At 40.3% G+C, this 26,618-nt stretch overlaps 1 protein-coding gene across 3 annotated transcripts in view; it reads right to left on the bottom strand.

Moving 5' to 3' along the window:
• Positions 1-25,142, bottom strand: part of DNAJC15 (DnaJ heat shock protein family (Hsp40) member C15) — a 103,996-nt gene extending 78,854 nt beyond the window's left edge. The window contains exon 1 of one of the 3 annotated variants that reach the window (XM_058276644.1): positions 25,086-25,142. In XM_058276644.1, the coding sequence (XP_058132627.1) occupies positions 25,086-25,127 (42 nt within the window). In that variant the 5' untranslated portion in view covers positions 25,128-25,142. Of the gene's footprint in view, positions 1-1,194; positions 1,387-25,085 lie in introns of those variants that run through there. The other 2 variants (XM_004463581.4, XM_012527197.4) reach the window with 2 other exon arrangements.
• Between the last annotated feature and the right edge of the window lie 1,476 nt (positions 25,143-26,618).

Here is a 26,618-nt window from a genome sequence, read left to right as displayed (position 1 = left end):
TGCATTCGGAAGCTGTCCTGTTCCTAAGTCCCAAAAAAGCTCATATCTGATTCAGTGCCTCGTGCATTCTTTTGGGTCTTGCAGCTGCTCCATCTTGTGCTCTTCAAGGGTTGGGCTGGAACAAATAGCCATCTCTTTCCAGTCTTTCTCCATCTGATCCATTCTTTAACAGTCTGAGTGAACTTTATAATAGCTTAACCTGTCACTCCTTTGCTTAAAACTCATCAAAATGGTGCCAGCGTCCTCTAGATTTCTGAACTCTTTCACGTGGTTTACCAGATGCTTCACATGCCAGCCCCTATTCACCTCTCAGAACTGCACTAACTAGTAAGACAACCGATAGCCAAATGTGGCTGAGCACTGGAAATGTAGCTGTTAAGTGTAAAATACACACCTGACGTAAAAGTACCCAAAAAAAGTGTAAAATATCTCATTAATTTGTTTATATTGATTACATGTTTAAGTGAAATTACTATGGATATATTGGGGTAAATAAATCACATTGTTAAAATTGATTCTACCTGTTTCTTTTTACTTTTTTCAACGTGGCTACTAGAAAATTTTAAAATGCGAATGTGGCTGGCAAAATGTTTCTGTTGGACACCTCCCCTTTCCCAGCTCCACATTTCAGCCTGAATAAACCACTTGGAGTTTGTAACTAGGTCTTGCTTCTCTGGCCTGCATCTTGATGGATTAGCCTCAAACACTTCTCTCTCCTCTCTTAGCAGAGTTAAATTCCTACTCATTTTTCAAGTCTTAGTTTAAGCTCACTTTCTCCAAGAAGCTTCCCCTGAGATCAATCCACCCCTTGCAAGACTGTCCCAGGGTCTTCTATGTGACAAGAGAATCCATCAGGGCATCTAATTCTTATCCGCTAATGCCTGTTTCGTCTGTCTCTTCGACAAGACTGGAAGCTCCATGCGGAGACAGAAACCCCCCTAAACTGCTGGGATTTCTACTCTTATTAATCGAAGCCTGGCACACACCAGCGTCTCGGCTGAACGAACGAGCGGTGGGGCAAAGATGGTGAAAGAATGAAGGCAGCGCAAAGTTTCAGCGGGACAGGGAGCCCCGAAAGGTGAGGCGGGCACTAGGAGGGAGCCCCGGAGGCGCCAGCCGGCCGGGCCCGACCGCCCAGGCCCGATGCTCCGGGCCCTAATTTGCCGGAGAAGGGCAGCCGCCAGCCGGACTCACCAGTCTGTGGTCGATGTCGGCTTCGGGCAGGGTAGCGGAGGGCGGCGTGAACTCGGCGTGGCGCAGCCCCTCGCAGGTGGCGGACACGCCGCGCCCCGCCGCCATGGCAATGCCGCCCCGGAAGACGCTCGGACCTTCGGCGCCGCCTACGGGGCCACCACGGGGACAAACTAGCTAGGGTGCGTTCACTTTGCGGGTTTGGCAGGAGACTTGTTCTCTGCCCCGTTAAGGGCGGAGTCCAACCGGATCTCGTGCTCTCCGCTTCTCCGGTCCATTTACACCTTTAAAGCCTAGGTTGAGATTCTAGCCGAGGCCGCTGGTTATTAAAGATTCGCAGGCCCAAGAGCAACGCCAGTCAACAAGGGCAAAGCATCCCTTCTGACTCAGGGATGCTGTGAGGATCAAGTGATAATAATAACAAAAAATAAACTTAAAAAGAGACACGAAAGCAATTTGTGTGCTGCACTTACAAAGAGAGGTAAAACCACAGTGCTGCCAGAGCTTAACGGGAGGGAATGGCCAGTTTTAACAGGGTCATCAAAGAGTTATTGAGAAAGTAAAGAATGGATACGATTGTTTAGGTAGAAGAGAATGGAAATTTCAACTGGAAATAAATGCAGGATATTAAAAATGTGGCGAGTACGAATGGCTAAAAAACACTCCAAGAATGTTCAAAGACATGACCTTATTACAGAAATTAACTTTCATTACACCAATCCAGAACTATCAAGGATACCGAACAAGGAACTGAACAAATACTGTGATTTAATGAATTGGGGCCCCTGCAGATCATTCATTCATTTAATAATATTTATTGAGCATCTGTTATGTATCAGGTATTGTGCTAGGGCCTACAATGTAAAACAAAACAAAGTTTTATTTTCTTGGAATTTACAATCTTTGGGTCTTTGATGCACCCAAGCAGCTGAACCCTGGCGATTAACAGGACACTAGGCAAAACTGCAAGGAAGCTCCCAGAGCAGAAGTCAGGAGAGTTCAGCAGGATTGTGCCTTGACTCAGACCCAGTCTCCTGAGAGCAGATTGTTGGATGCTTCTAGAATTGACCCCGTTCTGCTGCTGCCTCAGGCATCTTTGTATGTTCTCCAGCCACCACTGCTCCCGATAAGCAATTGTGTTCGATCTCCAAGTGGTTGTCTTGTCTTTGAAATTAAAAAATTTGTTTAAACATTATATAGCAGAAAAAAAAAAACATATAGTGACAGTCTTTAAGTGTTGCAAAAAAGGAGTTGTTTTTATGAAAATGAAACTAAATGCTTTGAAAAGACAATAAAAGCAAATTACAAGAAAAAAATGTTGTCTAATGAGTGGGTGGGGGAAGAGGAAGGAATTAGAATCACAAAAATTGAGTGTGATTCTACATTGAGTTTGCTTTAAAATGTCTAGCTCCCCCTTCGTTTTAAACAAATCTAAATTAGTAATCATAGAATATGGATTATCTGTGTGGAAGAAGAAATACAAAATGAGGCAGACCTGAATCAGAGCACCCACATTCAAATAAAAAGCCTTGGCCCTGCAGCTATATAGAGGGTGCATGAATAGATAAACAGTGTATCTCTTGTGGTGTTAAAATTACATGGGGTAGGGAAAGGATTAGAAAAAACAATGTCTAAAAATCTCCTTTGGAGGGCTCATAATAAAAAAAAAAAGATTGAGAAGCATTGGTTCATGTGATGTTAAAAAAATGTGAAAAGTATATATCATCATTATTATGATTTCCAGATGTCATTGGCTTTTCAATTAACCCACCAATCAATATCCTGGTCTGGTCAGAAAAGAGGGCTGTCTGATAGGACAAAGAGGAGTGGGCACAAAGGAAAAGCCCAGAATATCTGGGGAAGGAGTCTGAGACGCTAGCACTCGTGCTGACATGAGAAGGATGAATACAGATTTGCTGGATTGATAAGAATGAGGCAGGCTTGGGCAAACAGGTATGAGAAAGCATTATATGTGAATAGTGCTACAAGTAATTCAGTTTTGCTACAGCTTAAAGTATAAAGAATAGAATAAAGGTAGATAAGAGTAGACAGTCAGACAAAGGCCATATATTGAAAAACCTTATACAATAGAAGCTAAGGCATTTAGAGTTTATCTTAAAGATGAAGACAAGACATTAAAAAAAAATGTTGAGTGATATTGACGTGCTCAGATATGCATGATAGGAAGATCATTCCCATAGCAATATGGGATTGAGAAGTCAAAACTAAAAGGGGAGAGACCAGCACAGAGGTTATTGCAATAGTCTGAGTAAGAGATGTTGAGGTCTAAACAAGGGCAGTGGCTGGGGAGATGGCAGGGAGGGATATAATGGACCTTATTGGCTTCCTCCCCACACTCAATTCCTTGCCCCGCCCCCTCACCCCCCCCCCCCCACCAACAGGGATCTAGCCCCAGCTCATAGGGAGGGGCGCCTGATTTGGCCTAAACCAACCAATGCGACCCATCACTCTGACCATGGTTACATTAACGGGATTAGAGGACAGGTTTGGTAGTAGGTACTTCTGGGAAAGCTGCTGCTTCTCTCTTTTGCTGGACGTGAACAAAGAAGCATGAAGTCCTAATAGTGTTTCGCCATCATATGACAACCATGAGCTAGATAACCATTTCATTTATCATTTAAAACCAGGTCACATTTGAAAGTGAAAGCTATCACTATTAATAATTATGTTAGGACAATAGATGTAACTAGGACTGTCCTAGCAAACCAGGACACAGGGTCCCCTACCATTAGAAGACAGGCCTGTAGGATGAAGCAAAAAGCATAGAAAGCTGCTGGGATTTGAATCATGACCCCGCAATATCCCGGTCCTGTGGGTGTGAACCCGTTGGATAATGGACCTTGAAGATGTTCCACTATGGCTGAAATGTGTATAAGCAAAGGAAAACGGACAGAGAGAGAGAAGCCCTGGGGAGCAGACAGAAGGAGGAAGTTAGTGGAACCCGGAAGAGAAAGGAAAAGATGTGCATGGCCATGAGACAGAAAAGCCAAGGAACCCCAAAGATTGCCAGCAAGCCAGAAGATACCAACTTGGAGAGGAAGCACAACTTTAGCTTCTGAAACCATGAACCAATAAATTACTGTTGTTAAGCCAACCCATTGTGTGCTATTTATTTTGGCAGCTGGGAAACAAAAACAGAAGCCATGAAGAAATTAAAAGAACCTGGGTAGTTAACTGTTTAACCACTACGTAAAGCTTCATTTGAAGTCTACTCCAACTGTGAACTTTTTAGCTATGTGAATAAGAAGTCCCTGCATTTTAATTTTTCTTTAGTTTTGTATTTAAAAACGGAAGCATTTGTGACAGTTTGAAATTACTTTATGAATCCCCGAAAAAGAAAGATTATGTTTGTGGACTGGTCCACCTCTGTGGGTGTGAGACCTTTTTCAGTTGGACTACCTCAGTGAGAGATGACTCAGGGTGAGTTTCTTCTCTCTTGCTGGGTCTGATAAAAAATGGAGACACACAAGAAAAGAGAGCTCTGCCATTTTTGATCTTGCCATGTGACAGAAAGGAGAGGCTCAAGCAGCTGAGGCCCAGGGGAGAAACTGAAATTGGGAAGAAAGTGGAGCAGCTGAGCCTGAGAGTAGAGGCCTGGCAACCAGGGCAGCTGGTTGCCCTCAGCTGAGCTTCGGGAGATGAACAGCCCAGAGGGGAAGGCAGAGATCACCCACCATCGTACTTCAACACGTGGCCGCTGACTTGGCTGAGGAAGCACCTCTTACGTGCCTTGAGTTGGACTTTTCACAGCCTTGGCACTGTAAACTTTCATCCCAAATGAATACCCTTTATAAAAGCCAACACATTTCTGGTACTTTGCATCAGTAGCCCTTTGACAAACTAAAAAATATTTTTAAAAATAGGAAAAGAGTTTAGTGAATCTTTACATCCCCCAAATCCAGATCTACCAGTTGTTGAGATTCTGCCACAGTTAATTCCTCTATTTCTCTCTTTTTTTTTTTTTTGCATATTGTAAAATAAATCAAGGCATCATGTCATTTCAGTCTAATGCATCCCGGACAAATGTGGACATTTCTAGTATATCTGCCATTGTATGGACATCATTGTGACACCTAACGAAAATTATTGATAACTTTTTATGCCATCTAATATTCTAGTTCATATCCAAATTTCCCTGATTGTTACCAAAAAAATAATTAATAGTTTGTTATATCAGGAGTGAAAGTCCACGTATAGCAGTTGAGGTTGTCTCACCAAACTCATTTAATCAAGAGAATTCCCTCCTCCTGCTTTTCTTTTTTTCATGTCATTGATTTGCTAAAGAAACTAGTCTCGTTGTTTTCAATCCAGGTTTTAGCTGGGTTTTCTGTATTTGGAACCAAAGCATTCTAACAGATACAAGGGGGTGAACCAGATGGTAAAGACACAATACCATGAAGATGAGAGATTGATGAGATGGGGGGGTGAGGAACAGGGAAGACTCCAAGAGGATTCTTAGATTTCTGCTGATGGCAACTACTGCACTAGGGAAAATAAAGACAGTAAGAAACAAGTGTGAGGATTAGATTCTTTGGACACCAAGACTCAAGGGATGGAGGAGGGGTGGGGAAGGAAACTACAAATAAGAAGTCAGGGTGCTAGAAGAAGGAGGAGAGAGTGGGTGGGGTCACAGAAATCAAGGTAGTTTCAAAAAGGATGAAATAGTAAGGAATGCCAGGATCTCACAGATAAATTAAGATAAGGACTAAAATGTGCTCATTGGATTTGGCAAATAGGTGTTGGTAATCTTCATAAGAGGAGTTTCATCCATACTAGGGAGAAAGTGATCACCACCCATTACTATTCTAGAATACTAATATTCGAAAAAATAAAGAACATAAGGAGAAACAAGATATAATCCTATTCCCCTGTGTATTGACATCAGACAGTTCAAATAGCACAAAGAGAAGGGAAAACTAGCTAATTTAGATTGTTATCATCAATGAGATGATTAGGTTTTTAAAATGTCTGTCTCTCTGTAATTGTTTAGATACTTGCTAAACTGTTCATCCCTTGGGTTTTTACAGATACCACCTTCAAGTAGTAAGACAGGAATTGCTCCGCATTCTTCCCCTTAGTGACGTATCACTGACCTGCCTACAACAAGGAAACAGTGGTCCTTGTAGTGGGTCCAGGGCTTTATTTTTAATCTCAGAGGAGATTTAAAAAAAAAAAAAAAAATCAAAGAAAGGAAATCACTAGGGGAAATATAAACAAAAACGTGTTTATATTTTTTAATTTCAACGCTTTCAGTTGACTGTCAGTAGCTGGCAAGCTGATTTTGACCCGTGTCAAAGGTGGTAAAATAAGTGCTCTTCACAGAGGTGGCCACTGTCAAATTGTGGAAAATGGGTATGTACATCATGTAGATTTGTCTAATGGTTAACCAGAGCGGCACCTGCCTCTCAGGCACCAGCTAGAGATAATCCCATGAAAGCAAAGCTGGCACCAGGACACATATGTTATTTTCTGGAGCCAACTTACATTTTGTGCTTTTGTCTATCTAAGCCAAAACAGCATAAACAATGCCAAACCCGGTTTTCTGATTATTTTCAGGCTGATTGAATCTGGCACATGACATGGTTTTATCTAATTAACCCACATGTGGTACAAAACAAAACAAATTTGAAATGGAAATCTCTTTCTGCCTTTATTGAAAGACAGATGTGAACATATAATTATTTTGTCCGTTTCTTTCAGCCAAATTTACAGTTGAGCGAGGGGGTCTTTTGCTACTAGATTAAGCAAAACAAGTTCTGTGTATTACCTGTCTTTTATAATTAAAATTTATTATGCTTTACATTTTCCCATATCCAGCCTTCCCTTTTCTCTCTCTGTCCCAAAAGTAGATGAAATGTGTTTATATATTTTCCTAGTAAACACAAGGGCTGTTTGTGAAAAAAAATAAAAATAAAAACCTGGATGGCAGAGCCCATCAGATTCTGAAGAAGAGTGTCAGGCAAAGTGAAGTCCAGCTGTCCATTTAGGGTTGTAACTCTTTTGTATTTACTACATCATAAAATGGAGCTCTGAGAAAAGGCTTTCACACTCCTCATCCAGAATGGCTTCAGAACATAAACCACGCTGTGTACAGTGGCACTCAGAAAAACAGTTTCATGTTGATGGCAGCAATAACACTGATAAAGTAGTAAGTGACACATCCCCACCATTTTTTTTAAACAATCCAATTTTACTGATACATGTTAATAAAGCATAAATCTATCCCAAGCATACAATGAATGATATGTGATATAATCACATAGTTCTGCATTCAATACTTCAATCATTATTAAAGCATTTTTATTATTCTAATAATAATAATAAACAAAAAACAAACCAAAAAATGCATCACCTCTCAATTTCTCAATGCTTGACCTGCCATACATAGCTGCTATTCTGTTTCCATCTCTCTAGATTATTTGTATTAATATTTATATTTTGTAAAATGTCTTGTACATGCAATATTACGCATATTTATATTTAACATGAGGTTTCTCTATGCTATATAATCCCATGTTACATTTTTTTGCTTTTCTTCTAGTAATATTATGACCTTGCACTTTCCCTTTCAACCATTGCCCACCATTTATTAAAAGAGAAGAATTAGTTTCTACAATGATGCTTTAAAAACAAAAACAAAAAAGAGAAACAAGATGGCAGCTGAGTTAAGGAGCTCTAAGAGTCAGCTTATCCTACGGGGCAGATAGTAATCACCCAGAGCTATCTAAAGCATCTGGGGGACCAGAAGAGCATCCTGCAACATTCTTGAAAAAATGGCAGGAGACTGCCCATCTGCAGTGAAGTTGCCTGAGTAGAGCAATCCATGCTGCAGAGACCAGTGCCGATCTTCCATTGGCAGCCCAAGCCAACTTGGATGCTATTCCATGGCTAGAATTGGAAGATCCATTTCCTAAAAACAGGGGAAGAAGAGACAGGTGGCCACCAACTTCAGCTAATGATTAGTAAATTCAGCTGGCTGAAGTATAATCCTAAGAACAGCTAAAGTTTGAAACTGTCCGTGATGGAAAGAAGCTGGTAGCTGCCATTTTAACTCCATCCCCAGCATGAAGGGAAGTGGGGCTGACTGAAAATCACAGTGATGGTCGGGACCAGCTTCTTTCTACCCAGATTTGACTGCAGCCCTAGCCAAGGCTCCAGTCCCACCCCCAGCAGGGAGGAAGCTGGCGGGACCAGCCTTTCCAGGTGACTGCAGGTACTTCTGGCTGATAAAGACTGAATTGTTGGACACCTGGGCCTCCATCCTGACATCCCACTAGAATAGGAGAGGAGCTGTGTTTCCTCAGCCTCTCTGGGCAACTGCAGGTACTTTCGATCTGTACAAACTGGTTTGCTGAGTGCCTTTGATTCCATCTCCACCCCTTCACCCCCATAGGATAGGCAGGGGCTGGTATTTCTTCCATTTCTCTGGGCAACTGCAGGTGCTTTCAGCCTATAGTGACTAGGGACTCAAACACATGTAGCTACTTTACTGCCCCACATAGGGTAGGAAGGGAGCAGTGTTTCCTCAGCCTCTCAGGACAACTGCAGATGCTTTTGGCCCATACAAACTTGACTATTGAGCACCTGTGGCTCCACCCCTACCCCCCCGACAGGACAAGATGGGGGTGGTATTTCTCCAGCCTCTCAGGACAACTGCAGATGCTTTTGGCCCATACAAACTTGATTGTTGAGTGCCTGTGGCTCCACCCACACCCCTGATAGGACAATATGGGGGCAGTGTTTCCCTAGCCTCTCTGGGTAACTGCAGGTACTTTTCTCCCACACAGACTGAATAGTCAGACACTTGGAGAACCATGCCGACCCCTAATAGGATAGGATGGGCTGGTAGTTTCTCATTTTCTCTGGGCAATGGCAGGCACTCTTAGCCTAATATGGACTGAACTCTTGGGTCCCTGTAGTTCCATCCCCTCCTCCTAAAAGGCAGAAGTGAAAGTACCACCTCAGTCTCTTAGGACAACTGCAGGCTCATTCAGCCCACATGAATTAGACTCTTGGGCACTCCAGAGGGTCCATTCTCTCCCCTGGCAGGGGAGCAGGGGGACAGTGCTATATCAGTCTACCTGGGCAACTGCTGTCATCTTGGACTCTCACAGCATAGATTTTTGCCCACATCTATAGCTCCATCCCCATCCTAGGCAGAGGAGGAAGGGGCCTGAAGCTTCATCAGTCTCTCCAGGCAACTACAGACACTCTTGGCCTGCACAGCTTGGATTACTACACACAGATGTGACGCTGTCCCTACTCCTGGCAGAGGAGAAAGGAGGGAGAAGCTTCATAAGTCCCTGGGGCAAGGTGGGAAATTTCAGCCTCCACAACCTATAGCACCAACCGCATCCTCTGCTCCTATTACACAACCAGCAATGGAGAAAGGGCAAGAAAGTCCTAAACTAAAGAGAGAAAATGTACCCAGAATAAATACATCTAGTAAGCCAGTTGCCAAGACACCAACAAAATATTACAATCCATACCAAGAAACAGGAAGATATGGCTCAGTCAAAGGAAAAAGAAAAGCCTCCAGAAGTCATAAAGGAGTTGAGACAACTATTCATAGATTTTAAAACAAAAATTCTTAATAAATCCAATGAGATGGCTAAAGAGATTAAGGATATCAAGAAGATGGTATTTGAGCACCAAGAAAAATTTGAAAGCATACATAGAAAATTAGCAGATCTTATGGGAATGAAAGGTACAATAAAAGGAATTAAAAATACATATGACAGAATATTTGAGAAGGCAGATAAAGGATAACTGAGCTTGAAGACATGGCCTCTGAAAGTGAACATACAAAATAACAAATGAAGAAAAGAGTGGAAAAAATTGAACAGGGTTTCAGGGATTAAATGACAGTAAGAGATGTGCAAACATATGTGTCCTGGGTATCCCAGAAGGAGAAGAGAAGGGAAAAGGAGCAGAGGAATATTTGAAGAAATAATGGTAGCAAATTTCCCAAACCTATTGAAGGACATAGGTATCTGTGTCCAAGAAGTGCAACATGCTCCCATTTGATTAAATCCAAATAGAGCAACCTCAAGACACATACTAATTAGAATGTCAAATGCCAAAGACAAAGAATTCTGAGAGCAGCAGGAGAAAAACATATAACAGGTACCCAATAAGATTAAGTGTCAAGGGAAGCAGACTTGGCCCAGTGGTTAGGGCATCCGTCTACCACATGGGAGGTCCACGGTTCAAACCCTGGGCCTCCTTGACCCATGTGGAGCTGGCCCATGTGCAGTGCTGATGCACACAAAGAGTGCCGTGCCATGCAGGGATGTCCCCTGCGTAGGGGAGCCCCAAGCACAAGGAGTGTGCCCCATAAGGAGAGCCTCCCAGTGTGAAAGAAAGTGCAGCCTGCCCAGGAATGGCACTGCACACACAGAGGGCTGACACAACAAGATGACGCAACAAAAAGAAACACAGATTCCCGTGCCGCTGACAACAACAGAAGCAGACAAAGAAGAACACACAGTGAATAGACACAGAGAACAGACAACCAGGACTGGGGGTGGGGGGTGGGGCGGGAGAGGAGAAATAAATAAATAAATAAATCTTTAAAAAAAAAAATATTGTGTCAATTTCTCATCAGAAACCATGGAGGCAAGACAGCAGTGGTATGATATATTTAAGATACTGCAAGCCAAAAATGCCAGCCAAGAATCTTATATCCAGCAAGATTATCTTTCAAAAATGAGGGCAAGGGAGTCAGTATGAACATGGCATTGGGTTAGGCAGTTATGGCCCAGCGCTCTCACCAAAACAATGGAAAAGTGCCAAGAGCCGCCCAAGGCACATGTTTTGAGGACCAGCAGAGCAGGACAGTGCTTTGCAACACCTAGGAGGGTGAGGGACAGAGAGACGAAGAAGCTGAAACAACAAACTGTGAGTTACTAAACCTCCCAACTGCCAGGAGGGGCTACCCTTCCCCACTCTTGAGATATTAAGCAGGGATAAAACTTCCTGGCACATCCCAGCTGAATGAGAAAAAAGCAGATGTTTTCTACCCTGCCAGCTATTACAAGGGGGATTCAGGGCCTTTTCTTCAGTGAATTTGGCCAGCAGAGCCCATTTTGAATCTGGACTTTGACCAGATGAAAACAAAGGAAAACCCAAGAAATATACCTCCATGGAAAGGTGCACCAACAAGCACCACCTGCTGGCTGATCTGGAAAACTATGTAGACAAAAACTGCATTTAGAGCTCTCTTTACCCCATCCCTGGGAGAAAGTCTGTGCTCTATTAGTGAGTTTCTGTCATGAGTTTGGTAACTTAAGCTGGGCAATTTTTAAAGACTTAGGATAAATTGAACCAAATATCAAAGAGCTGTGAAAAAATAATAACAATAGGCAAGAGAGAAATTGGACATTAAAGTAAATTCACCAATATATCAAATGCCTAGACATCAGCAAAAAATTACAAGCCATACTAGGAAACAGGAAGAGATGGTTCAGCCAAAGAAACAAACCAAATATCCTGATGAGATTAAGGATTTAATACAATTAATCAATGATAATCATACAACTCTCCTACATCAGTTTAAAGACTTGAAAGAAAATGTGACTAAAGAGATAAAGGATATTAAGAAAACACTGCTGTGGGAGGAGTGGAGTGGGGAGGTGGGGGTATATGGGAACCTTATATGTTTTTTAATGTAACATTTTTTGAGAAGTATATATCTTCAAAAAACTACAATTTACAAAAATGATGAGGGTTGGGGTGAGGAGTAGGTTATATGGGAACCTCTTATGTTTTTTAATGTAACATTCTTTGTGATCTATTAACTTTAATTTTAAAAAGTGTTAAAAAAATGAAGGAATTGAAAAAATGAAAATAAATAAATAATAGAAGATAGAAATTAAAAAGACAATATTGAAAGTAAGCAAAATGAAAAACTGATTGGGGTTTTATTTTAATTAGAGATCTGAAAAATATAAATTAAAATTACAAGTTAATTTTTTTACCATTTAAGAGACACATAATTTAAAATATTCCAAATATATTAATTTCCAAAATTAAAACAATTGTACATACTGTATTTTTATCCACTCCTCTTAAGAATAAAAACTATTACCACAAAAAAGGAGAGAAAACACTACGTAAGCATAAAGAATAATTTGAAAGTCTGCAAAGGAAAGTAATAGACCTTATGTTAATAAAAGACCAGATGGATGAGATTAAAAATATACTAGAGGCAAATAAGAGCAAATTTGAAATGCTTGAAGACAGAATTAGTGATTTCAAAGACAGAACATCTGAACTGGAAAAGACAGGTGAACAGGAAGAGAAGGCAATGGAAAAAATGGAACAGGGTTTCAGGGAACTGAATGACAACACAGAACACAAAAACATACACATTATCAAAATTCCAGAAGGAGAAGAAAATGGAAAAGGGGCAGAAAGAATATTTGAAGAAATATGACCAAAAACTTCCCTATGCTTATGAAAGGCATAAATATCAATACCCAAGAAGGACAATGTATTCCAAGCAGAATAAACACAAATAGACCTACCCTGAGATACCTACTATTCAGAATGACAAATATCAGAGATAGAGAAGATTTTGAAAGCAGCAAGAGAAAAGCACATTATCACATACACAGGAAACTTGATAAGATTAAGTGCAGACCTCTCCCAGAAACTATAGAAGAAAGAAGGAAGTGGCATGATGTATTTAAGATATTGAAAGATAAAAACTGCCAGCCAGGAATTCTGTATCTGACAAAGCTGTCCTTCAAAAATGAAAGAGAGTTCAAAGTCTTCACAAACAAACAAAAACTGATAGAATGTTACCAAATGACCAAAATTATAAGAAATACTAAAGGGAGTGCTGCAGCTTGAAAAGAAAAAACAAAAGTTTTTTCCAGAGACCTGGAGAAGAGTGTAGAAATGAAGAATATTAGAAAGGGTAAAAAAGATAGGAAAAAAATGGACAGAAAAAGGGAAAATTCATAAATATATGGAGATTGAAAAACACAATCTTAATAATCAGTGGGTCAAAGAGGAAAATTCACATGATCCTCTCAATTGATGCAGAAAAGGCATTTGACAAAATACAGCACCTTTTCTTGATAAAAAACACTCCAAAAGATAGGAATAGAAGGAAGTCCTCTCAGTACAGTAAAGTGCATAAATGAAAAACCTACAGCTAGCATTATACTCAATGGTGAAAGACTGAAAGCTTTCTTGCTGAGATCAGGAACAAGACAAGGATGCCCATTTTGCCATTATTATTCTATATAGCACTAGAAGTTCTAGTTAGAGCAATTAGGCTAGGCAAAGAAATAAAAAGCACCCAACAGGAAAGGAAGAAAGAAAATTTTTCTTATTTGCTGATGACATGTTCCTATATCTAGAAAATCCTGAAAAAAAAAATCCACAAGAAAGCTACCAGAATTAATAAATGAGTTAAGCAAAATGGTGGGATACAAGGTTAATATAAAAAATCAATATACTTTCTACACACTACTGATATGCAATCTGAGGAGGAAATCAGGAAAAATTCCATTTATAACAGCAACAAAAACAATAAAATATTTAGATATAACCAAGGACATAAAGAACCTCTATTCAGAAAACGATAGAACATTGCTAAAAAATAAAACAACCCTGAAGATTTGAATAAATGGAAGGCTATTCTATGTTCATGGATTGTAACACTAAATATCATTAAGATGTCACTTCTACCCAAACTTATTTACAGATTGAATGCAATCCCAATAAAAATCTCACAGCCTTTTTTGCAGAAATCAAAAAGCCAAAAATCAAATTTACTTGGAAAGGTATGGGTCCCTGAATAGTCAAAAATGTCTTAAAAAAAGAACAAAGTTGGAGGACTCTCACTTCCTGACTTTAAAGCATATTACTTAGCTACAGTGGTATAAAAAACCCCCAGCATGGTAATGAAATAAGGACAGATAGATTAACCAATGGTAACCAAATTGAGAACTCAGAGAATTGACCCTCACATCTACAGTAAAGAGATTTTTTAAAAATTTTGAAATTGTGGGTTGTATTTTATTTATTTATTTATTTATTTATTTATTTCTCTTCCCTTCCCCCCCAACCCCAGTTGTCTGTTCTCTGTGTCTGTTTGCTGCGTCTTCTTTGTCCACTTCTGTTGTTGTCAGCAGCACAGGAATCTGTGTTTCTTTTTGTTGTATCATCTTGCTGTGTCAGCTCTCTGTGTCTGTGGCACCATTCCTGGGCGGGTTGAAATTTCTTTCACGCTGGGCAGCTCTCCTTACGGGGCGCGTGGGGCTTTCCTTGTGCGTGGGGCTTTCCTTGCGCGTGGGGCTTTCTATGCCGGGGACACCCCTGCATGGCATTCCTTGTGTGCATCAGCACTGCGCATGGGCCAGCTCCACACGGGTCAAGGAGGCCCGGGGTTTGAACCGCAGACCTCCCATGTGGTAGACGGACGCCCTGACCACTGGGCCAAGTCTGCTTCCCACAGTAAAGAGATTTTTGAAAAAGCTGTTAAGCCCACCTAGCTGGCCCAGAACAGTCTGTTCAACAAATGGTGCTGGGAGAACTGGATAGACATATCCAAAAGAAAGAAAGAAGACCCCTATCTCATACCTTACAAAATTAACCCAGAATTGATTGGGGACTTAAATATAAAAACAACAACCATAAAACTCCTAGGAGAAAATGTAGGAAAATATCTTCAAGATCTTGTGAGTAGGCAGTAGTTTCTTAAACCTTACACCTGAAGCATGAGCAACAAAAGAAAAAAATAGATAAATGGGACCTCCTCAAAATTCAACACTTCTGCACCTCAAAGGACATTGTCAAAAGGGTAAGAAGGCAGCCAACTCATTGGGAGAAAATATTTGGCAATTGTATATCTGGTAACAGTTTAATATCCATGATTTATAAGGAGACCACACAACTCAACAATAAAAAGGCCAAGTATCTGATTTAAAAATGGGCAAAAGATTTTAAAAGACAACTGTCCAAAGAATAAATATAAATGGTGAACAAACACATGAAAAACTGTTCAACCTTACTAGCAATTAGGGAAATGCAAATCAAACCTCAATGAGATATCATTTCATACCTCTTAGACTGGCCCCTATTCAAAAATAAGAAAACTGTATGTTGGAGAGGACGTAGAGAGATAGGAATACCTATTCACTGTTGGTAGGAATGGAGAATGGTACTGTTGTTTAGCAGTTCCTAACAAAGTTGAATATAGACTTAACATGGGTCCTGGCATATATCATTGCTAGGTATATACTCAGAAGAACTGAAAGCAGTGGCATGAATAGCTATCTGCACACCAATATTCATAGCAGCATTATTCACAATAGCTAAAAGTTGGAAACAACCCAGGTGTCCATCAATGATGAATGGATAAAAAAATTGTAGAGTATACACACTATAGAATATTATGCAGCAGTAAGAAGAAGAAATGAATTTGTGTAACATATGACAACATGGATGAACTTGGAGGATATTATATTGAGTGAAGAAAGCCAGACACAAAAGGACAAATAATGATTGCCCTAATTTGAATTAAATATATTATATGAAATATAAATATATTATGTAAAATATCAATATGGGTAGACATCCAAATCAGAAAGGAAGAAGTAAAACTTTCACTATTCACAGATGTTATGATTCTATACCTAGAAAATCTAAAAAATCTACAAAGGAACTAGAGCTAATAAACAATTTCAGTAGTGTCAGGACACAAGGTGAATATGCAAAACTCAGCACTGTTTCTGTACACTAGTAATGCACAATCTGAAGAGGAAGTCAGGAAAAAACTCCAGTTATAATAGTAACTAAAAGAATAAAATATTTAGGAATTAACTTAAACAAGAATGTACTTGTATTCAGCAAACTACAATGCATTTTTAAAAGAAATTTAAAAAGACCTAAATAATTGGAAGAACATTCCATGCTTATGGATTGGAAGACTAAATATCATTAACATGTCAATTCTATCCAAGTTGATATACAGATTCAATGCAGTCCCAATAAAAATTCCACCAGCATTTTTAAACAAATGGAAAGCATAATCATTAAGTTTATTTGGAAGGGTAAGAGGCTCTGAATAGCCAGAAACATAAAAATGAAGAGTGAAGTTGGAGGACTCTCACTTCTGTACTTTAAATCATATTACTTAGCTACTGTGGTAAAGACGGTATGGTACTGGCATAAAGACAGACACCTAGAACAATGGAACTGAACTGATGGTTCAGAAACAAACCCTCACATCTATGGTCAAGTGATTTTTGGCAAGCCTGTCAAACCCACCCAGCTGGGTAAGAATAGTCTATTCAATAAATTGTGCTGGGAGAACTGGTTATCCATAGCCAAAAGAAAGAAAGAGTACCCCTATCTCAAACCATATACAAAAATTAACTCAAAATGGACCAAAGACCTAAATATGAAAGTAAGAACCATAAAGCACCTAGAAGAAAATGTAGGGAAACATTTTCAAGACCTGGTGGTAGGTAGTACTTTCTTAAATCTTACACTGAAAACATGAACAATGAAAGAAAACATGGATAAATTGGACCTCCTCAAAGTTAAATACTTTTGTGATTCAAGGGACTTCATCAAGAAGGTGAGAAGGCAGCCTACCCAATTAGGGAAAATCTTTGAAAAACACATATTCGATAAGGGTTTGACTTCCACTCTATATAAAGAGATTGGATTAGTCAGCCAAAGGGGTGCTGATGCAAAACACCAAAAATCTGTTTGCTTTTATAAATGGTATTTATTTGAAGTAGAGACTTTTGGTGACCAGGTCATAAAGCAAAAGTTACTTCCCTCACCAAAGTTTTTTGCCACATGTTGGAGCAAGATGGCTGCCAACGTCTGCCAGGATTCAGGCTTCCTGGGTTCCTCTCTTCCCAGAGCTTGCTTCTTTCCAGGCTTAGGGTTCCTCTCCTCTCAGGGCTTGTTTCTATCCAAACTCAGTGTTCCTCTCTTCCCAGGACTTGCTTCTCTTTCCTTACAATCAAGCTCCTCTTTGGGCTTACTTCCCCCAAACCTCCAACAGCAAAACTCCAACTCTGTCCTTTGCCATGTTTTTTATCTGTGAGTCCTCACCACCCCCCCTCAGGGGGAAGAGACTCAGCACCTACTGATGTGGCCAATCAAAGCCTTAATCATTGTTTAATCAAGTAAAAGTGAAACCTCTGAATCTAATACACTCTAATATGCCTAGAGGAAAAGACCAGTTTACAAACATAATCCAATATTTCTTTTTGGAATTCATCAATAAAATCAAACTGCTACAGAGATCATACAGCTCAACACTAAAAGAACAAGCAATCCAATTAAAAAATGAGCTAAAGATTTAAATAGAAATTATTCCAAAGAGGAAATACAAATGGCCAAAAAGCACATAAAAAAATGTTCCATATCACTAGCTATTGGGGAAATGCAAATCAAATCTACAATGAGATATCCTTTAACACCTCATAGAATGGCCATTATTAAAACAAAAAACAAAAAACAACAACAATAAGTGCTGGAGAGGATGTGAGAAATAGGAACTCTCCTTCACTGTTGGTGGGATTGTAAAATGGTGCAGCCTCTGTGGAAGACAGTTCCTCAGGAAGCTAAATATAGAACTGCCATATGATTCCTGTACTGAGAATATATCTAGAAGAACTGAAAACTGTGATGTGAACAGACATCTGTACACCAATGTTCATAGCAGTCTTATTTACAATTGCCTAAAGTTTCCTAAGTGTTCATCAACCAATGAATGGATAAACAAAGTGTAGTATATACATATGATGGAATACTATGCTGCAGTAAGAAGAAATGAAATTGGGACATTTATGATAACCTGGATGACTCTTGAGGACATTATGCTAAGTGAAATAAGCCAGGCACAAAAAGACAAATATTTCATTGTCTCACTACTATGAACTTAATATGAAGAATAAACACACGGAGTTAAGTTCAAGAGTATAGGTTATCTGGCAATATATTGGGCTTCATTTTTTAAGAAGTTTTGGATCACAGGTTCAACAATGGCAGGGGAGGAATACAGGTGTGGGATGTTATTGACAGGGGACACATGGTTGTCAGGGAGTTCTCCAGGGCATATATCCAGGGTACATAAAAATGGTTGGATATTTTCATAGTGGTTACAATTAAAAATAACAGCTGAGGGAGTGCTGAGTTTCTAACAGGGGAGCTCTATCACAGTCCCTAAAGGAACAGCAACAATCCCCCGAGTGTAACAGCAAAGACCAAAAAAGAAGGATGGCCCAACAATGAGCCCTTGATACTAATGACTATGCTTGTAAGCCTGTGCACCTGAAATAAGAACAAGGCCTAGAGCTGCACGGCGCCTAAGAGTTACCTTCTGAGAGCCTCCATGTTGCTCAAATGTGGCCAGTCTCGAAGCCAAACTCAGCATGTAAATGTGTTGCCTTTCCCCCAGCATGGGACATGACTCCCGGGGATGAGACTCCCTGGCACCGAGGGATTACTACCAAGTACCAGCTGATGATGTAACTAGAAAATGACATTGAATGAAAGGGTCAGCTTGGACCAGCAGAATATCTCAGTCTACATATAATACCAGGAGTTAAAAATGTTTTTTGACCTGAATAAAAGGGGAAAATGGAAAGGACAAATGAATTTATATGGCTATGAATCTCCAAAAAGAGCCAGGAGGTTATCAGAGGGGTTGCCCTTATGCACACCTGAGCAGAGTCCAAGAGACAGATAAAAGTAGATGCAACCCCAGGTATTGGTTCTTCAGAAGGCTGCAGAGACCACAGATTCTATGGCCATGGCAGATGGAATTCAATGCCATGTCAGTTGGCCCTACTTTGGAGTTTGTGTTTCTGTGTGATGGAGCTGGACTCAGAAGTGATCTTTGTCCACAAACCTCTCCTGTTACTTTTACCGGAACTGTACTTGGTCCTGGGGTTCAATGTATACCCAGTGGACCTGAATCTCTGGACTGACCATGTGATAGCCAGGTCCTGGGCCTCAATAGACTTGCAGCTACTACATTCTGGTTTATTGGACTTACCCCACTCAGCTAACATGGAGGTGAAGAAGGTCAACCACACCAGGGAGCCAAAAGTGCCTACAAATGAAAGCAGGAGAATTGCATCCAGCATCCATGTGGAATCTAAGCCCCCTCTTGATATAGATGTGGAGTGCACACGGCCATTCTAGGGTTCACAGGATGGAGGAATAGAGTATGGATTAGAGTGGACTTACTGATATTCTATTCATGAACTATTGTGATTAGTCATCGAAGAAAATGTGGCATTGGTGTGGAGAAAATGGCCATGGTAGCTGCTGGGGGTAGGGAGTGGGAGGAAGAGATGTGATGTGGGGGCATTTTCAGGACTTGGAGTTGTCCTGGGTGATGCTGCAGGGACAGTTACTGGACATTGTATGTCCTCCCATGGCCCACTGGGTGGACTGTGGGAGAGTGTGGGCTATGGTGTGGACCATTGAACATGAGGTGCAGTGGTGCTCAGAGATGTATTCACCAAATGCAATGAATGTCTCATGATGATGGAGGAGGTTGTTGTTATGGGTAGAGGACTGGGATGAGGGGAGTGGGGGGTATATGGGGACCTCATATTTTTTTAATGTAACATTAAAAAAATAAAGACAAAAATAATAATAAAATAAAGAAAAAAAGAGTATAGGTTATTAGGAGATAAGAAGAGGGCTATGAAGGGGTACTGATGCTTCATGCATATAGGAATTTTAATTAACTTGATTGTAAATGTGTAGAAATGGAGACAGTTGATGGTAAAACATTATAATGAGTAGCAGCTGGCTTATAAATAGGATTGTGGCTGAAAACAGTAGTCTAGGAATGTAAATGTCAATTGAAAGAAAGAAAATAATCTAGGGACTGAATAACACAGTGAATAGTGATGTACATCCACTGTAGCTCACAGAAGGACACTCCTGAATCTGAACTATCAACCACAATTCTCATCTACCCCTGGGTTCACTGTTAATTAAAACTTCTACATGCATGAAGCATCATACTCCTTATAAAGTGCTCAACCACTGAGCTACACCCACTCCCTGTTTTAGTTTTTCATTGTTGCTGCAATTGCTACTGTAAGCATGGCAATTTCCAGTAAAAGGGCCCACCCCTTCCAGCATCACAAAGCACTCTGAGAAAGAATCTGCTACCAAGCCATTCATGTTGTTGGTAGAATTCAGTTCCTTGCAGTTGTAAGACTGGGATCTCTGTTTTCTTTCTGGCCATCAGCTGTGGGCTACACAGCTTCTAGAGGCCATCTGCATTCCTTCTCATGTGGTCCCCTCCTTCTTCAACCTATCAATGGCATTTCAAATACTTGTGTTTCGAATCTCTCTGTTGGTCCCTTCTGCCACTCGAGAAAATGCTCTGCTTTTAAAAGGCTCGCCCGATCAGGCCAGACTTACCTGAATAGTCTCTTTATTTTAAGGTCCTCCCTCTTAGGATTTAATTACATCTGTAAATCCCTCCACAGCATTACCTACATAATTGTTTGATTGGATGACCAGGAGACAAGAATCATCCAATGGATCCTGTGGAAGCCATTTTTAGAATTTTGCCTATGTGACAGTTTGAAGCTTCTTGTGGATGCCAGAAAAGATTGTGTTCTTAAAGCTAACCCATTCCTGTGGGTGTGGGACACTTTGATTGGATTGGATTCAGTTGGGGGCCTTTGATTGGGTTGCTTTCATTAGGCATGACCCAGGTGGGTCTTCATCATCTTGTTGGAATTCTTTATACCTGGAGGATTGAAAGCAGCAGATACCCAGAAAAAGGCTTTAGTGAAAGAGAAATGCTGAGAGGCTGAGGGAGAGGTCTCAGAGGCTGGAGACTGGAATCACTGGAGCACAGAGGCATGGGAAGAGGCCCCTGAGAAGCTTAAAGAGAGAGTAGAGACAAGTCCAAGACCTAACCACTCTCGGCTGAGTTCAGAAAGAAAGCATCTTATTTATTTTTTTTAGAAGGTGCTGGGGATTGAACTCAGAACCTCAGAGGTGAAGAGCAGGTGCTCAACCACTGAGCTGCATCCGTTCCCCATGAGAGTCAGTTTTTTCATTTGTTTGTTTGTTTTTAGGAGATACCAGGGATTGAACCCAGGACTTTTACATGGGAAGCAGGTGCTTTAATTACTTGAGTGACATCCACTCCTTGAGAAAGTATCTTTAGATGCTGCTGCCATGTGCCTGATCACCCACAGCTGTAACTTGATGAGACAGCATCTCTCTCTCTCTTTTTCAGGAGGTACCTGGGATTGAACCCAGGACCTTGTACATGGGAAGCAGGCCTTCAACCAGTTGAGTTACATCCACTCCCCTTAACAGCATCTCTTGATGATGCCTTGATATGGACACTTCCATAGCCTCAGAACTATAAGCTTTTAACCTAATTAATTCCCATTATAGAAGCCAACCCACTTCTGGTGCATTGCACCTAGTAGCTTTTAGGAAATTAAAATAGCCTACCACAAATTATTGATTGATGGATCAATAGATATCTATAAGGATGGATATAGAATTAGAGATAGATGTATGTGTATATGTTTGTTTGTATACATACATGTATTTCCTAGATGTGTCTTCTGGAAGTGTCCAGACACAAAGACACCCAAATCTTGGTTTCTAAATACCATTCCCTACTAGAAGAAAACAGGGTTACTTGGGGAAATGTGTAATTCCATGGATGAGGAAGGGAGACTACAACATAAGCCTGGAACATCTTATTTTATCAGAAAGCATGAAAGTGCTCCAAGAATGCAGAGGATATGTCATAAGCAACCAGGAGCCAGCGTGAAGGGGCCTTCCCTGTCCAAATGTGGGAAAATTTGAGAATCAAAATAAATATCGATAGTAATAGATTATAATACATTGAATAAAATAAATATTCACATATCTTAATTGATAAAAAAGAATAAATAAGGGAAGCAAAAAGCTCTTTCCTATAGTAGAATGCGAGCTAATAAATGTAGAAGGAATGACAGAGTTAGAAAATTACTATTTTGCAATCATCATAATTGTTTTCAGGCAAGAGACATCAATGGATTCTAAAACTGGTGGGAGAAAGTTTGATGAGAAACAGGATGTTTATATAGCCTCAAAATTGCATATCAATTGCTTATTAATTATTCAATTCCTGTATAATGGAGAAATGCAGAATGTACCATCTTAATAAAGTAATAGTAGCATTGCCAGTAATGGAACAAACTGGCATCATGTTTGCCCAATATAATACACTGAGAAAAATACAGCATCTCTTCTGTGGCATTCCTGCCAAAATGCAGAGCTTTATTTGAGTCATGAGGACACCTTAGACAAACCCAAATTAAAGGATACTCTACAAAACATAAGATCATTAGAGCAAGGGAAAAACCGGGGAATTGTCCCAGCTTGAAAGAGCTCTAAAAGATACAAAAATGAAATGGTCCTATATTGGATTCTGAATCATGAAGAAAATGAGAAAAGGGGAAGAAATTTGCTTTGTTTTTAAGGCTTTTTTGGAATTAGTGGCAAAATTGGAATGGATTAGATGGTAGCATGTATCATTAGTTTGCTGGTTTTTATAGATGTACTGTGGTTACATATGAGAGTGTTTTAGGTTCCTAGGCTGCTCAAGCAAATACCTTACAATGGTTCAGCTTAAATAATTGGAATTTATTTGAGGCTATGAGAACATCCAAATGAAATCTTCATCAAGGTGATGCTTTCTACCCAAAGACGGATGTTCTGGGGCTGGCAGCCAGCCATCCTTGGTCCTTAGCATGTCCCATGGCAAGGCACGTGGAGGTGTCTCCTGGTTTCTCCCTTCTCTTCAGGGTTCCATTGATGTTCAGCTTCTGGCTGCTCCCTGTGGCTTTCTCTCTCTTTGTTTGAATTTCATTCTCTTCTAAAGGACTCCAGAATTAGAATTAAGACCCATCTTGATTGAGCTAGGCTACACCTTAAGTGAGGTAACCTCATCAAAAGTTCCTACTTATAATGGGTTCATTCCCGCAGGAATGGATTAAATTTAAGAACATGTTTTTCTGGGTACTTGCAGCTTCAAACCACCACAGAAAGTGTCCTGGATTTTAGGAAATGCATGGTGACATATTTAGGAGTAATGGGGAAGCAAGTCTACAAACTACACTCAAATGTTTCATTTCCCCCCCCCAAATTTAAACCCTCTGTTTGTTTGCTATTAACATCAGCTTATTTATATATCTGAATTTGAAAATTCTAAAAGAGCAACTGAAGAAGATGTACAAGAATGTATTATTATGTACAAGCAGGAAATTTTTACTTTTCTATGCAGATGTCTTTCATCCACCAGTGACATCACCTTGCATATGATGTCACTGTATCTTTTAATCCTCAATTCCTCCTGGATAGGAATTAGATAGGATTTTAAATGCCCCACATAATAAAACAGAGAGGTAGTAGGGAAAGAAGTAGAGAGTTAGATAAATTGGGTTTGAAACCTGTTTTTGGAACCAACACAACACAGGTGAAAATTCCTAACAACGCCTGGAACACAGCAGTAGCCAGTAAATGTGTAGGTGTGTATATGTGCATGTACATATGTATATGTGGATATGTATGCACACATATATACATATACATGCATACCTATACACTTACATACATGCACATATTGCCCTGTCTTGGGCAATTATTCTGAGCTGCTTGCTTCATCTTTAAAATTAAGGAACTAGCATTTTATTCTTCATGAGTTATCTTATGACAAATAATGAGAAAATGCATGTAAAATTTCTTTTTAACCTATAAAGCCACCTACAGAAAACGTTTATATTATCTGTAAAGATGTTACTAACCCCCTTGTATCTGCTATAATACTATTCGCAGATCCAGATTATTGAGTACGCCTTTGTTAACTGGTTAAAAAATATCCCCCCTCCCCAAAAAAAGCATTTTATAGTTTCCCATTGGGAATGATCACATTTGGTCTTGAAAAGCAAGTAAAAGCAAATGGGTAGGAGAAGTTTTACAAAAAAGGAAACAGGTTCAGAGAAGTCAAGTAATTTGTGCAAGGCCATGTAGCTTTTAAGAAGGAGATATTATATTTGGAATTACCTGGTTTAAAATTCCTAAAATATCAGTGCCAGTCATCTCTTGAGAACACAGCTTAGCATTCTGGTCAGAATTAAACATCTGGTTTGAAGCACAGATTGTTGATGGTGCTCGAGATCTAATCCATCTATTACTCTTTATAACAGGATACATTTGGTTGTTCCATTTATTTTTGCCGTGGGTTTAAAACTCAGCCACAGCATTCCCTAAACCAGAACCACGTTTTTCTTGGATTAAATATACCCTAAAAGGGAACAACAGAATGAAAGCTTTTTGCCTCAGAAAAAGCATTGCTGACCAACACAACTCGGAAATACAAAACATTGTGTATTTGTTTGGGTCTCAACTTTGTCTTTGTGGTTAGATTCTGCATGAAAGTGTGAGGTTTGTGAGAAAGCCTCTGCTGGACTGCCTTAACCTAATGTGAGCCCTGAAACCTCTATCTAATATTGACATGGTAGAAACTATGTAATTTTTGAGCATTTCATTTGTTAGCCTTACATTATAGTCATGTTAATTTACTGAGAACAAAGGGACTTAGAGTGATATGGGTTTGCTCCTCAAAATACTTATTCCCCCCAAAATACTGTGCCACAAAACCCATCTGGCAGTTGCGACATTCCTGTACTCCAGCCACAAGGACAGTCTGACCTTTAGCTGCATGGGGTCAAAATGAGACTATATTGCAACAAACTGACATACAGGAAATGCGCTTGGAGGGAGTTCTGAAAGCACTATCTAAACAGTAAGACCTTTCTTACATCGGTAAGCAATTTTTAAAGTGTTACCTTTTCCACATTGTTCTGAAAAGTCTCAGGTATTAAATTCATCACCGTAGACTGTTTTAAGTACACTCAGTGCACGTATTTCATTATCCTTCCCCAACAGGCCAGCTGAGGATTCTTCTGCCATATAGCATCTACTCTATCGCAAACTACAAAATAACAGCCCAAACTGTAGTTTTGCTTGGACACATCCTTGTGGTCTTAGCCTCTGAGAAGTGACCCATGAGAAGTAGGTCTAGATTTTGTCTATTTTTCAGCCTTCTAAACTGTCATTCTGTCACAGTTTGGTAACTTCTCTCTAATGTCTTTCCAAACAAAAAGCAAAATAAAAGCTGGGCCTAAAGGTGCAGCTAATGATGACTTACTAACTTCAGCTGGAAAGGCAGCACTCAACCTTGGCTGTGCGTTGGAATCAAAGGGGAGCATTGGAAACTCCCAATGCCCAGGCCGTGTCCCAGACCAAATAAATCAGAATCCCTGGGATGGGACTCAAGCCTCAGTGATTTGAAAGCTCCCCAGGGCAGAACTACAGGAGTATCAAGAGCTGGTTGTCCAGCTGCTCGACAACAGCTTTTCCATATTTGTTTATGATAATGCTCCTGGTTGGACCTCAGATTTGGAAATTCATGTGTATGTGTTTGTTCTTAGGCAAATGTGGGATCAACCCGCATCACCAGAACATTGGCCTCACTCAGTAATATCCATCCCTGGCTACCCACTCTGATCAGCCTAGCAGTGGAGCCATAAGGGAGAGAATTCTAGTCCCCCCCCCCCCCCCCCCCATTATCTGTTATTCTCTTCTACGATGATGAAATTGGTTCTAGAATTTAAAGCTAGGGACAGGCCACCCAAACTCTCTTTTTAAAAAAAATCTAAACCCACCTCCTTGGTAATCTCATCCAGTCTTGTGGCTTTAAGTATACTTTATAGAGTGATGACTTCCAAATATATATCTTCAAGTCTTGGTGCCTTCCCTGAACTCCAAACTTGTACTTTGACAACCTACTCCTATTTGTATGTCTAAAAGGCTTTTATTTTTAAAAGATTTATTTATTTATTTAGCCCCCTGCCCCTCTTGCTCGTGCTTGCTGTCTGCTCTCTGTGTCCATTCACTGTGTGTTCTTCTATGTTGCTTGTCTTCTCTTCTCATTTTCTCTTTAAGAGGGACGAGGAACCAATCCTGGGACCTTGCCACACGACAGAGAGGCCCTCAAATCGCTTGAGCCACCTCTGCTCCCTGGTTTGTTGTGTCTCTCACTGTCTTTCCTCTGTGTCTTTTTGTGTTGTGTCATCTTGTGCCAGTTCTCTGCACGGCACAGGCCAGCTTGCTTTTCACCAGGTGGAATTGAACCTGGGAACCACCAGCTTCAGAAATTCCTGCTTTAATCCTGATGAGAGATGATGGTGGCTTGGGCCAGGATGGTAGTGGTGATGGAGATGAGAAGTGGTCAGGTTTTAGATATGTATTTTGTTTGTTTGTTTTGAGGAGGTACCAGGGATTGAACCCCGGGACCTCATACATGGGAAACAGACACT

Source organism: Dasypus novemcinctus, chromosome 15 (genome assembly GCF_030445035.2).
Source record: "Dasypus novemcinctus isolate mDasNov1 chromosome 15, mDasNov1.1.hap2, whole genome shotgun sequence".
In the NCBI taxonomy this organism is placed as follows: domain Eukaryota; kingdom Metazoa; phylum Chordata; class Mammalia; order Cingulata; family Dasypodidae; genus Dasypus; species Dasypus novemcinctus.
The sequence above is the reverse complement of the archived record's forward strand: the minus strand, read 5'-3'. Positions and strand labels throughout refer to the sequence as shown.